The sequence below is a fragment of the Pelobates fuscus genome, chromosome 7, assembly GCF_036172605.1.
Source record: "Pelobates fuscus isolate aPelFus1 chromosome 7, aPelFus1.pri, whole genome shotgun sequence".
NCBI classification, from domain to species: domain Eukaryota; kingdom Metazoa; phylum Chordata; class Amphibia; order Anura; family Pelobatidae; genus Pelobates; species Pelobates fuscus.
In genome coordinates, this window is record NC_086323.1 from 67,071,922 (window position 1) to 67,084,432 (window position 12,511).

Below are 12,511 nucleotides of genomic sequence, written 5' to 3' on the forward strand. Positions count from 1 at the left end.
ATGTGCAGCATTTCTGCTGGAAACGCTGCACAGCTCAAGTTATTGTCAATTGGTTGCCAGGAGCAAGTTGCACCCCCAGCACACGTGACTTAGGCGGTCCAAAACTCTGTTCCAGGCTGCATAATGTCAATTCTGTGCGTCTGTTGTCAGCTTACACTGCACACTACCTACAGACAAAATTGCTTCTCCCTTGCAAGCAGCTTATTTTGGAAATGCTCTTGAGTGCATTATTCTATTCTACACGTAAAAGGGTTGCAGTAACCCTTTAAAAAAATTGTCTAGGCCAAACATTGCACCTTTTTTCATGCTTTATAAAGATAGTGTTTAGTGAAATGGGCTCTATTTTGCTACAGGCTGAGGACAGAGAGGAAAGAGGAGGAGAAAGTCTTTGTCTAATGTGTGTGCATTGTATGCAGGCTGCACATACAAAAGAAAAAATATGGTCTATGGCAGCCCCAAGAAGACTGTATTTTGTTTACCCTGGGGTTAGTTTTCCATTCACTGCCAGTATAACGCAGTCTCATAAATGGTAATGGTATCTGGGAAGTTTAAACACCATAATCACTTTGCATTACTGCAAAGTATTTATTGAACTTAGGTTGACCCTGTAAATTAAATATTTACATGGCTTCTTTTTTTTTAAAGTTTTTTTTTCACTCATCTAAGCTATTTAAGTGAAAACGAACTGTGGTCAATATAAAACTCAAATGCACATTTTAGGACACGGATCTCAAACCCTGGTCCCAAGATGTTGATAGCCTACAATTCACATAATTCTTTAAATGCAACAGATAGCCAGTGATTCAAGGGAGTTGTAGTTACGTCAAGACCACTTGATCTCAATGTGCTTGGATTATTTCTTAAAATTATGATAATATTCTCGACAGACCCAAAGCACTTTTATTTAGCATTCTAATATATGTGATTAGACTTTCAGCATTTAGAGGATATCAGGAAGTGTCTGCTCACAACGTACACTGAGTCTTTCATGTTGGCACACCCAGGGCTTTATTTAGTTAGTTGAAAATTGTGGAACAGTGATACAAGACCTCCAATTTTTATGTTAAAATCGCTGAGCAAAAAACAATGGTGGGAGGATTTGGGCCCCATGGCTGGAACAATACACCTGGAACTGACACTGCCCAGGGCACCACTTTGCTTGGACACACCCGGTAAAACTGTCTCTATCAACACCATGTCCTCCAATGGAGATGTGCTAGTTTCACTCATGGACTGGCTATAGTTACCTTTCTTGATAAATCCGGGTAGAGAAATGGTAACTATGCATGCCACACCATTACCCCATAACTTCTCAACTCCATAGCCCTTCTGCTAATTTTTTAAATTACATTTCTCTGCAAGTCCCCATTCCGATGTCTACCATGTACTGAAAGTCTTATACCTTACCTAATATTAGCTGGAGATGGATTACTAGATTAATTAAAGATATTTGCTAATCTATGTACTAAAAAAAAAAACTATTCCCTTGTGGCTTCTGGTATTATGAAAATTAATTAACATACAGTACATTTTGTATTTTGGCTTTAAATCACCACTGTTACCTAATCAAAAAAAAAATTCCAATTTTTTGGAATTCCAATTCCATTTTTATAACACAACCTGTTAGTTAACTTTTTGTAATATAAAAAGAGTAGTCACTGTTTCACAGCCCTCAGGCTTTATGTTGATAGAGCACAACACACATGATGTTGAGGATACAGGGTTCCACATTTAAATATTTATGCACAAATCACATATAGTTATATATATATATATATATATATATATATATATATGTGTGTGTGTGTGTGTATTTATCATATTCTCTGCAGGGTCGCTTTGAGGGTTATTCCATGAATTGATGGGAATTCAACATAAAATGTAACATTTTAGAACTTGAAAACGAGAGAAATATAAATGTATCCTTCCTGTAATTTTTTTTTTTTTTTAATAAATAAATACATTTTAGGCCATACAAATGTCAGAAAAAATATCTCCAACCCAGCGCTACTATTTTTCAGAAATGTGACTAAAATGTGAAATTCAGTGCCTGATAATATTAAGTGAATAAATATGAGATAATTCTTGTAATATGGGCACATCTTCACACATAGGGGATTAGTCACTAAACTAGGAAAATACCACATAACTGTATATATTAGGTCAATGTTACCAACTGGGCATACATGTAAAGGTTTATTCACTAAAAAGTGAATTGCAACCAAATGAAATTCAAAGAGCAAAAATCCAAGTTTAAAAAAAGTTGGATTTAAAACATGTTCCAACTCAGCTATTGTTTCAGCTTGGCTAATGTAACCTGATTTTCATTTTTTTTTGTGGTGAAAATAAACTCCATATTTTAGACCAAAGTAAATTAGGGGAAGAAAATAGACAATTTGGGATAAACTTTCAAATTTCGCTCATTTAGTTCATTTATTTATTAACCATCTAATGGTAGAGACCAGAAATCCAAATGGCAGAATTCAGGCTGAAACAGGAATTTTCCCAGATTGGATGTCTCAGTTTACATTCCGCCATTTGAATTTACTAAACACTGGGCTAACAATGGCTTCCACCACCGCCCTTCCTCCCCCTCTCCCATGCTGCACTGCGACTGCCCACACAGCTTGCCATCTGGACGGCTAAACCCTAACCAGCCAATAGCGTGTCGTGTGTCAGTCACGTGGGGGGAGGCCGCAGCCAACCAGCCAATCGCAGAGGAGGAAGGTTGACGATCGCCGTGACGCAACGTCCTTCGTCTGCCTTTTCTTCTGCGCGAGACGTTGCAGCGACTTCCATTTTCTGATCGTCTCCCGAGCAAGACGGTTATTGCGAGCTGATCTCCCTCTGTCAGCCGCAGCTTTAGGTTTCGTCCGTTCAACGAGCAGCACAGCCGCCTTTCGCAGTCATAGGTAAGTGTCCGTGTGGCCTCTCTGCGGCTCCGTGTAGCTTCGCAGCCCGCGAGCTGGGCTCGGTGAGGCCTAGTCTGTCGATCCCTAACATGGCGGCTCCTTTGTTAGCGAGTCACGCCCTGAGGCAGTGTAACCGCCAGCCCGCGTGTACTGCCGCCATTTCCTTCCTGCGCTCACACGGTTATTCACTTAACCCGGGGTTTCGAATACGATTAATCCTGGTGGGTAAGTGAAGCACAAATAACCGATTTGGAGATTTATTCTCCCTCGGCTATAGTCGAAGCCTGGCTGTTTCGGCCTCGTTCTTGGCATTAGAAGTGTGTGTGTGTGTGTAAATGTTTATTTTTATTTAAAAGCCATCGATCACTAAACGCTTTCTTTGGTGCTCTCCAGCCCCCCTCCCCCAGCAACAAGACAATAAGGTTTTTGGGTGACCTTTCGCACCTCCAGGTTTTTTCCATTACTTGCCATGGTGCTTGGGTCAGCTTTATGCTGGCAGAACATTGTATGAACCCAAGGTTCGCTAGTGTGTGTGTGTGTGTATATATATATATATATATAAATTTTTTTTTTTTTTCTGCACCTCTCATTTTGTCTTGATTAGCAGTAGATCGTATATGTAAATTATAATTAAAACCAGTAAATGGTTAGAATTGAAATGAACAAATAACTGCATATTGTGGGTCTTTTCTACCAAGCTTGTGGCCTAAAATGGTTCTACCCAGGAGCCTTTAACAGTACAACTAACAATAATGGCTTTCTGATGGTAGGTTAACCTTTATTGGTTAATAGGTCATATTTACTATGCAAAGTTGAATACATCTGTAAAATGGAGCTAGTATTTTGAGTAGCTTCTGCTGCTCTTATTAAATTGAATGTTTTTTTTTATTTTAAATTCTTATTTTGTCCTACAATCAACACCACCGTCTTAGATTGTCCATATTGAAGATTCCAGACAATGCTTTCCTATTGGGATGCTCTTGCACATGTGCAGCGAAACACATGTATTGAATCAAGGCATCTGTGAGGCACTCTGTCACAGGAAGCACCTCTGTTGGATGTCTGTGTGACTCCCACTAAAGGTGCTACTAGGAACCATTATAAACAAAGTGGGCAGGGGCTGGCTGTAGACTGTTCTGGTGACTAGTGTCTCTATAGCAAATTACTTTATTTTCTCCTGGGAGTCTAGTAGAAATTAAAAAGTTTGTTTTGTTTGTTCCCCTCTAGACATGGATCGTGAGTATGGACATGGTGGTTTTGGTCAAAGACCTATGGACTCATATGGAATGGAAAAATCAAATGACAGGTAACTTCTAGCAAAGTATAGTGTGACTTGTATGTTTTTGTGATTTTAGGGATGTGAAATGTATACTCTAAACATAGCACATCTGTTGAGAGAATTTACAATCTGTACATGATATCACATAGCATGTTGGTATATTAGTACAAATGCACTGTTCCTGGCACAATGTTTTTGCCTGCATTAAACTGGAACAATATGACTTGTGCTTTAATGTACCACTAATCGTGTGTGCATTTGTCTACTGGCAAATACACTTGTTCCATATAGACTTTTTTTTTTTACTATGAACTAGGAAATTCCTGTTATACACTTGACAGAACTGGGGTTGATTTATTTTTTCTTTCTGTAATATGCATCACTAGTGTCAGACTTAGAAATTACTATTGGGAGCTGAGTTAATGCAACATGCATATGTTCATAGAACTAGAGAAATGCTATCATTATTGCATCTTTACATTATCTTATTCTGATATGGATGAATAACCTATAGATTTGTTTTTCTTGTGGGAGGGGACAGGCATCTCTTCCTGACTTCTTTTTTTTTTTTTTTTTTTGAAGTCCTAGTGCAGATTTTAAGCATTGTATATTAGATATTCAGATTGTAATGAGGATAACTGTATGCATTAACATGGCTTTACAAATTCTACAGTAAATGCAGAATGGCAAAATAGCGCCCCTCCCTAGTATTAAAGGGAATTTTTGTGAAAGTGTTGTGCTAGAGTGACTTTCCTTTTAACATTTCATAGGTCTGCATATTGTAATAGTTTTGTGGACAGACATAAGCTTTTTAAACTAAAGACAGTACTCAAACTATTCACTAGCTGTTAGCTAGTGAATATTTAGACCTGGTGACTCTGCTGTGCACCTTTCGGACTTGCAGTGGCTATTAACTTAAGGCAATGCCAGTAGCATAGGACTGAATTTTAAACACTGCTAAAACGTCCCACAGATGAGTGGATTGTTAGATTTATGATCTAAATCTTTAAAACCATGACACTGTTGTGTCCTATAACTTTTTGAGTCTCGTGTGTGTGTGTATAGTGACTTTAGATATCCAGATCTTCCTTGTTTGTGCCACCAAGTCAGCATTTTAAATTTTATATCCACTTATCTGCAGAATCAAATGCATAGGTTTTCCCTACAAATGTAGATAAATATCATATTAAATGTGATACATTGAGCTTTGATTGGGTTATTCTTAAATAATAAAAGCAGCGATTCATGTAGATCTTGACTCTTGGGAAATGTATATTTAAAAAAACCTTGTATTTGTGTGTATATATAGGCTTCCACAATATCCCAGACACTGTATCTGAATATTCAACTAAACCATGTTTTTTTTTTTTTTGTCTCATTAACCTTTTACCAAGCCCTGCAAATATATAACATCAATTCAAAATATGTAATCAAATGACTTCACCACTTTAAGTGCCATTTTAAAATGGGGGTGGTATTTTGATGATTTAGTTCCTGATATACTGACAGTGAACAGTTACTTAAGTGCTTTTTTTTTTCTATGTAACTTGTAATGTTTGGCCAGGCAATTTAAACATGAAACGCTGCTTTAGTTTATTCTAAACTCTGAAAAGACATGTGTTTCAGAGGTTAGCTATTGTACTTGCCTTGCTCTTTTCAACATTTCTTATAAAGTTGATAAATGTCAACTCATGCTGTATGTTCTGCATTGTATAACTGGTAAAGCTTACTTTATTTTTCTCCTCACATCAATTTTTCCAGGTTTGGACCTTATGAGTCTTATGACTCCAGGTCTTCTATGGGTGGGCGAGATCTGTACAGATCTGGCTATGGTTATAATGATCCCGACCAAAGCCACTTCGGAGATAGTTATGATGGTCGATATGAAAACCCCTACCGGAATAGCGTTGACTCTTTTGAAGGTAGAAACCAGGGCGGGTCTAGCTGGGACTCATCTTTCACACGCTCAAAAGTGAGGACTGGGTTTATGGATGAAAGAGGAAGAGACAATTACTCTTCCTACGGCAGTTTTTCTTCACCCTATATGAAGCCTGCGTCAGTAGGCTCACGGGGGAGAGGAATGCCTGCGTATCCCGACAGTGCGTTTGGCGGCAGAAGCAATGATGCTTTTGGAGGACCCTCGACAGGCAGAGGCCGTGGCAGAGGAGTAAGTACAGAATCTTTTTAGATTCTTTTTGATAGTCTATTTAAATTATTTAAAGACCAGAACTTTAAAATGGCGTTAAGTCCATATCTATTGTAAAGTCTTATTTAGGCTAATGCAAAATGTCAATTTGAAGTTGGCTTTTAAAGCAACTGCGCTTTAAACGTTAAATTGTGGCATTTTGCCTTAAATTCTGTTTTGTTCTTTCTGTATGAAAGAAAAAAAATTATAATTATGTTAATGGTTACAAGGATCTGTAATTTTCCTTGACCTCAAATAAGTATTTAAAATTTAATTACGAAAGGTTACATGAAGACCTTTTTGAAGTTCTGAGTAGGTTGAAGGTGCAATGCATTAAATAAATCTGTAGCCAATTAAGATGGAAGTGCAGTAACTGTTCTGCACATGTGGATTCTGAAAATGCTTAATGCATTCATCATGTGCTGTTTCTAAAGTGTTGGGCTAATTTTGTTCCCCCTTCTGAATTGACTGGCTTTCTCACTGAAAGCACCCCTTTTGCTTTCAGTCTGAATATTTTTGCTTTCAGTTATTCATGAGCTAGTCATTCTAGTTTCAGTTTAGCTTCTCCTACAAGTGTATACTTGTGTGATTTTTGAAATTTTATTTTTAGATAATAAAATGCATTGCACCTTTAACATTCACAATTTAATGTTTTTAATTGTATTTTCTTCCCAAACTTATTGCTGTTAATGGGCATGTTTGAATATAGTTGTACTTCCTGGGTCTTTCTTTATTGCTGACCCTGTCATCTGTTTCAATTTCCCCTTTTACTGCCTGAGTGAGTGTTAATGCTAAGTAAGACCTTTTTTAATGTGCAAGGGCTAACGTTTCTTGCTAATTTGATGATCTTATCCATTGTTTACTAACTTTTATTATTTACAATGATTTCAGCAAATGGCAGACTATGGTTTTATGCGCAGAGCTGGGATAGTTGTAGATTATAAGAACCAGCCCAGCATGGGAATGTCAAGAGGAATGAAGAGGAAAATGCAAACTTTTAAGCAGCCTGGTGCTTTTGGCAAAAAAGCTAAACTCTCAAAACCAGGACAGACAAAACCAACTAAAAATGTTCCACCCCCAGGTAATATCAATGTACATGTGATTTAGTAACCGATATGTGTAACATATGCTGTATGGGAAACCAGAGTGTTCAGTGTAGGTAGTGTTAACAGTCCACATTGAGAAGGCTGTAAAACACATGCAGTTTCAAGAATAAATATCTTGGTGTAGTGCTCAAACCAAAGTACACAATTCCAAGGGAACATACAGAGTACTAGTATATCACCAGTTACATGTAACAGGAGTCAACTAGCAGAATTCCAGGTCCCAAAGGCAAGACTTCCTTATGCTGGTATCATTCTAGCAGTAGATGTTTACTCATGCACAACTTGTGCCTTTTTAATATCCCCTGTTTGTCATGACTATGGATAATATTACAATACTAGCTGTACACACATTTTTAATATCCTGCAATGAGTTTATTTTCCTCTAGTTTGTTTCCTTATAAAAGGGAAGAAACGTGCATGTCTCTTCCTTGTGACCACTAACAATGTTTTGTTTAAATGCAGCACCTGTGAATGAAGAGGAAGAAGAGAAGCGCAGAACAGAAGCAAGACGAGAGAAGCAAAGGCGTAGAAGAGAGAAAAACAGCGAAAAATATGGAGATGGGTACAGGTAGCTTTATTATTCTAGTTAGAGCAAATGTTTTTGGTAAGGTTTATTTACACCCATTTTCCAATTTCATTCTCTACCCTCTCTTCCAATTTTTTTTTTTTTTTTTAAATGTGGCTTATTTTTTTTTTACCCTTTCTATCACCTGATGCTGCCCCACTTTTTATATTTTTTTTTTTTATTGCTGTGTATCTTTTGAGTGCAAGAAGAACACACATTTTACTTGTGTAAAGCTTGTTTCTCTTGCACTTAAAAAAGTGTAACCGGTCATCCTGAACTGTATGTAGAAGTTAAAATGTAATTCTTGCGTTGGGCTTATACACTTGACAAAACAGCCTTACTACAGTGTTGAATGATTGAGAATTTGTTTGCATTGTCACCTAACATGCTGGTATATAGATTTTTATACAATTGTAAAAAAAAAATTGCATTGTAGCTATACTGTATTGGGATGACCAGTTGCATATGGGTTGATATTTGCTATATAGTATGTATTAAAGGAACCCTCAAAGCATCATAGCCACCAATAGTTTGCCACGTGCCCCTCCATTGTAAGTCTTAACACTTTTTTTGCATTTTCTTCTTGGAGGTCCACTGTGTGCCACTAACATCTCCTACTTTAGTCTGGCAGTTGAGGGCTTACCTTAAGTGGTTATCAAAGCTCCTGCTTAGTTTCATCCCTTGCTAATGTTGGCATTTTGCTATGACATGCTGGTTTGGGAACCACCTAAAAAAATGCTCCAGTCCCCCTAGCATTTTAAGTTGGTGTTCTGAAGGTCCTCGGTGCGTCTTTTACCATATCTAATTAAACCAGTTTTCACCCTAAGTCGTCCACCCACTTGCACTACTTGGGAGGATGTTTCCTTTGTAGCTGGTGACTGTGACATTAAACTGTAAAAAGTTGTATCTGTGTACCATAACAACATTAATAAATCAATGTGATTATCGTGCTTGAAGTGTTCCTTAACTGTGGTGATGTGGAAAATTCAACTAAGAACTCAAAATTGTGCTTTTTGAATATGTAGGTTATTCTGAATGTTTAACAGTCAATGTTGACCTACTGTGATAATCATTGCACTATGGTAATTTCTAATTTGTAAATGTGACTTATAATCAAAAACCAGCCTACATTGCTGTGTCAAAATTTGAACAGTTAGTGTTTATTATGTATGTCTCTTTCAGGATGGCATTTACATGCTCCTTCTGCAAGTTTCGCTCATTTGAAGAAAAGGGTATTGAAGAACACTTGGAAAGTCCATGTCACCAAGAGATGTTGGATCACATCCAGAAACAAACCAAATTTGATAAGCCCGTAATGGAATTTTTACATGTAAGTCTTTTCCACAATTTTCTTCAGGCTTAGGTTTGGTTTGTCAGGCTTCCTTTGACATGAACAGAAAATGAAGTAAATTGATGGCCCTTGTTTGGCACTGGCTTCTGAACTCATACATTGTCTGTACTTGAAATGTTATATTATGTTTCTAGCTAAACGCTGACCACAGCTAGCCTACATGGATACTGAACTCTTAAAGGAACACTTTAGTGTCAGGTATAGAAACCTGTATTCCTAGCAATGTAGTGTTTAACTATTTAGCCCTTTCCTTTCAGGAATGTATTGTTAACAAGTACAAGAAAACAGCAGCTCGGAAAACACAATCAACCCAACAAATTGAGGCTGCAAAGGTTGCAGAGAAAGACATTATGGAAGGTATGCATACACTGGATTGTTTATTTCATAGTTTTGGAACAGAAAACTACTTTTTACTGATTGCATGGAATTTAGTTCATTGCAGAAATATGTACCAACAAGTCTTATCACATTGGCTGCATAGCATATTTTTTTCCCCACAAACCAGCCTTGGATGAGCAGTTACACTGACACAGTGGGAAATTTGCAGGTTTATGGTTCTTTCACCCTATGGCAATACTGTTCCAACTGCTGTTGCTGATTCATGCGAGCCTAAAGGGGAAGTGAACTTCAAATTAATGGTCTGGCCTTTTTTAATTGTTGTATTCTCCCTCTAGTGAATAACACTGCTCATATTCACTGCATGGTAAATCTTGGCTAGATACTTTTGGTTTACTTATTGTAGTCAAATGCACACTTTTATTTTCCCTACTAGGTGTCACACCTGAGGATCATATGATGAAAGTTGAAACTGTGCACTGTAGTGCCTGCAGTGTCTATGTTCCTGCACTTCACAGCTCTGTGCAGCTGCATCTTAAATCAACTGATCATGCAAAGAACAAAGTGGTGAGTCATGGAACTTTCCTTGGATCAAATGATTGCTAGGTTTTGTCTAATCTTCTGAATATTGGTTACTACATTGCTCAAATAGAAAAACAAATCAGAATTTGGTATATCCCCCAATGAAAACATGAAGTTAATTATGAGCTTTTTCATTGGCGTATCTAAAATTAGCTTGCAAAAGTTGCAGATCTCCTGTTTGAAACATGTATTGCTGTCAGGTACAGACTTCCATATGCAGCTCAATGAAAAGTCTTTGCAGGGCAATGACTGCCTTTTGAGTTGGCTCCGGTCACCATTGATGGACTTTGGAGTGCTATAAGCATTCACTTACTGTTATTCCTTCTAAATTTTCTAATGCACTAAGGATGTCTGTATACAGCTGAAACACAACCAGATAATTTTTGAGTTTGTTGGCTGTCTTTAAAAAAAAAAAAAAAAAAAATTTTTGCTACATACCAACTTAACTTCGATATATCAAACATTTTAATGCTCTTCATGCATCTTCCACTCTTGATAAAATTTCTAATGTCGTCTTACTTTTTCAGGCTTATAAGGATCAAATTAAGAGGGAAAGTATTCTGACTGCTACAAGCATCTTGAATAATCCACTTGTGAAGGCCAGATATGAACTTTATTTGAAGGTAACATTTTTCATTTGCACTCTTCACATAACTTCCATCTGCAAGTGACTGGTCTGTCAGGATTACAGAAGTCAGAGCACATGGAACAAAAGTCCTTACTACTGTGGAATATCTAACAATTGTGTTTTTGCTGATCTGAAAGCAGCCAACAAGGAAGTGACAAATATTGCATTTTAAAAATCTTGCTTCTGTGAAGTTTGTTTTGATATAGTGATGACTGACTTATTTGTCACTTCTTACATGGGCTTCAGGCTAAGGATAGCTGTGATGGGATTTAATTTTTGGACGTAATTTGCTAAATTGTATCTGATTTGTCATTATCAAAAGGCAGTGTCTAATTGTGTGAAGTTTGTTTGGGATTGGTAAGTCTTTATTACAGTAACTTATTTTTCTTAAATATAGGGTGAAAATCCATTTGAAACCCCACAAGATACAACTGAAGTTCAGCAAGAAGAGGAGACTGCAGCTGAGCCTGGTCCATCTGAGGCTGAGGTAGAAGACTTTACTAGTGACCCACAGGTTGCTCTAGAAGAAGAAAATTAAACATGGCACCAAATCTGCTTTCTGAATTTAATTTTTTTCCCCTGTTGTGCCATCCAATTTTTAAACCTGGTCTTGTTGGCATTATTTGTCAGTTTTTTTTGTATTTGATAAGAAAATATTCTAAAGTAAATGGATTTAATTTTGCATATACATGAGTCTATTTTTTTTCCATGTGATTTTAAGATGTAATTATGTTTGGTTAGGGCTACCTGAGGTTAAATGTCTGTTTTATTTTCAGTCTACCATGCTAGGTTCTAGTATTTTTAACCTGAAAATACTGTGAATTCTTGGAATGTATTTGTACAACGTAAGGCAGATTTAATGTTTCTTGTAGAATGACCTGTAACACAAAGTAATGTGGCAGTGTAAAGTGTTTGGGTTTTGTTTTTTTTACATTGTTTTGCATTGTTTGCTACTTGGGTCCTAGTATCGGATAACAATAAATCTCAAACTTCAATAACTGGCTTGTTCTCATTCTTGTCACACAAATTGAAGCAAGCTGTCTTTATTCCATATTGCATATTTTAGTTAATCTAATGAAATTGCAGTGACAAATTTTGGACTTAACATGACTGTTCCTTAAAAGGGTCAATAAAATCTTAACTTCAAATTCCAATGTTGCTTTTTATTTGTCCTGTAAATGTGCCTCCATCTTGGCTGCCTGTTAATGTTTTTCTGTTCATCTATAAAGCACCAATATATTCTACAGCACTGTACTACTTTAGGAGAAAAATACACTACCATATACAAAAGGTAAATGCAGACTTCTGTGAGCAGAGACTTGGCCACACTTTCTTGCTAGATATGCATTGATTTTGTGTGTTTTTTTTTCTTTGAGGGAGATACTGATTGGCCAGGACTGTGACTTGTGCTGGCTCAGCCCCAATCTGTACTTGACCATCTATAGCCAATCCAATCTTTCCTATAACAAAGCATTTTGATTGGCTTTGAATGACCCTTCTGTCTGCCGAATTCAGATTAGTGACAGAGCCAGCAGCATACTGGAACCAAAAGTAAAAATGTGTATAT

The 12,511-nt window shown here is 37.1% G+C and overlaps 1 protein-coding gene across 3 annotated transcripts; it reads left to right on the plus strand.

Annotated features, from left to right (window-relative positions):
- Window positions 1–2,761: 2,761 nt before the first annotated feature.
- On the plus strand, window positions 2,762–12,098 carry ZNF326 (zinc finger protein 326). 3 transcript variants are annotated; one of them, XM_063428372.1, is made up of 10 exons: window positions 2,762–2,912; window positions 4,140–4,218; window positions 5,953–6,358; window positions 7,268–7,457; window positions 7,945–8,050; window positions 9,230–9,377; window positions 9,656–9,755; window positions 10,171–10,301; window positions 10,844–10,939; window positions 11,342–12,098. In XM_063428372.1, exons 2-10 carry the CDS (start codon window positions 4,142–4,144, stop codon window positions 11,480–11,482), a joined length of 1,395 nt encoding a protein of 464 aa, XP_063284442.1. In that variant the 5' UTR covers window positions 2,762–2,912; window positions 4,140–4,141; the 3' UTR covers window positions 11,483–12,098. The 3 variants fall into 3 exon arrangements, with proteins under 3 accessions (XP_063284442.1, XP_063284443.1, XP_063284444.1); XM_063428373.1 differs by having other exon boundaries at window positions 2,763–2,912; window positions 7,945–8,044; XM_063428374.1 differs by lacking the exons at window positions 2,762–2,912; window positions 5,953–6,358 and having other exon boundaries at window positions 4,137–4,218.
- Window positions 12,099–12,511: the final 413 nt, after the last annotated feature.

Excerpts from the sequence above, each read along its gene's own strand:
- ZNF326 (XM_063428372.1), top strand. The coding sequence starts at position 4,142 with ATGGATCGTGAGTATGGACATGGTGGTTTTGGTCAAAGACCTATGGAC. Across the intron at positions 7,458-7,944 it reads TAAAAATGTTCCACCCCCAG|CACCTGTGAATGAAGAGGAA; the intron begins GTAATATCAATG and ends GTTTAAATGCAG. Across the intron at positions 9,756-10,170 it reads AGAGAAAGACATTATGGAAG|GTGTCACACCTGAGGATCAT; the intron begins GTATGCATACAC and ends TTTCCCTACTAG.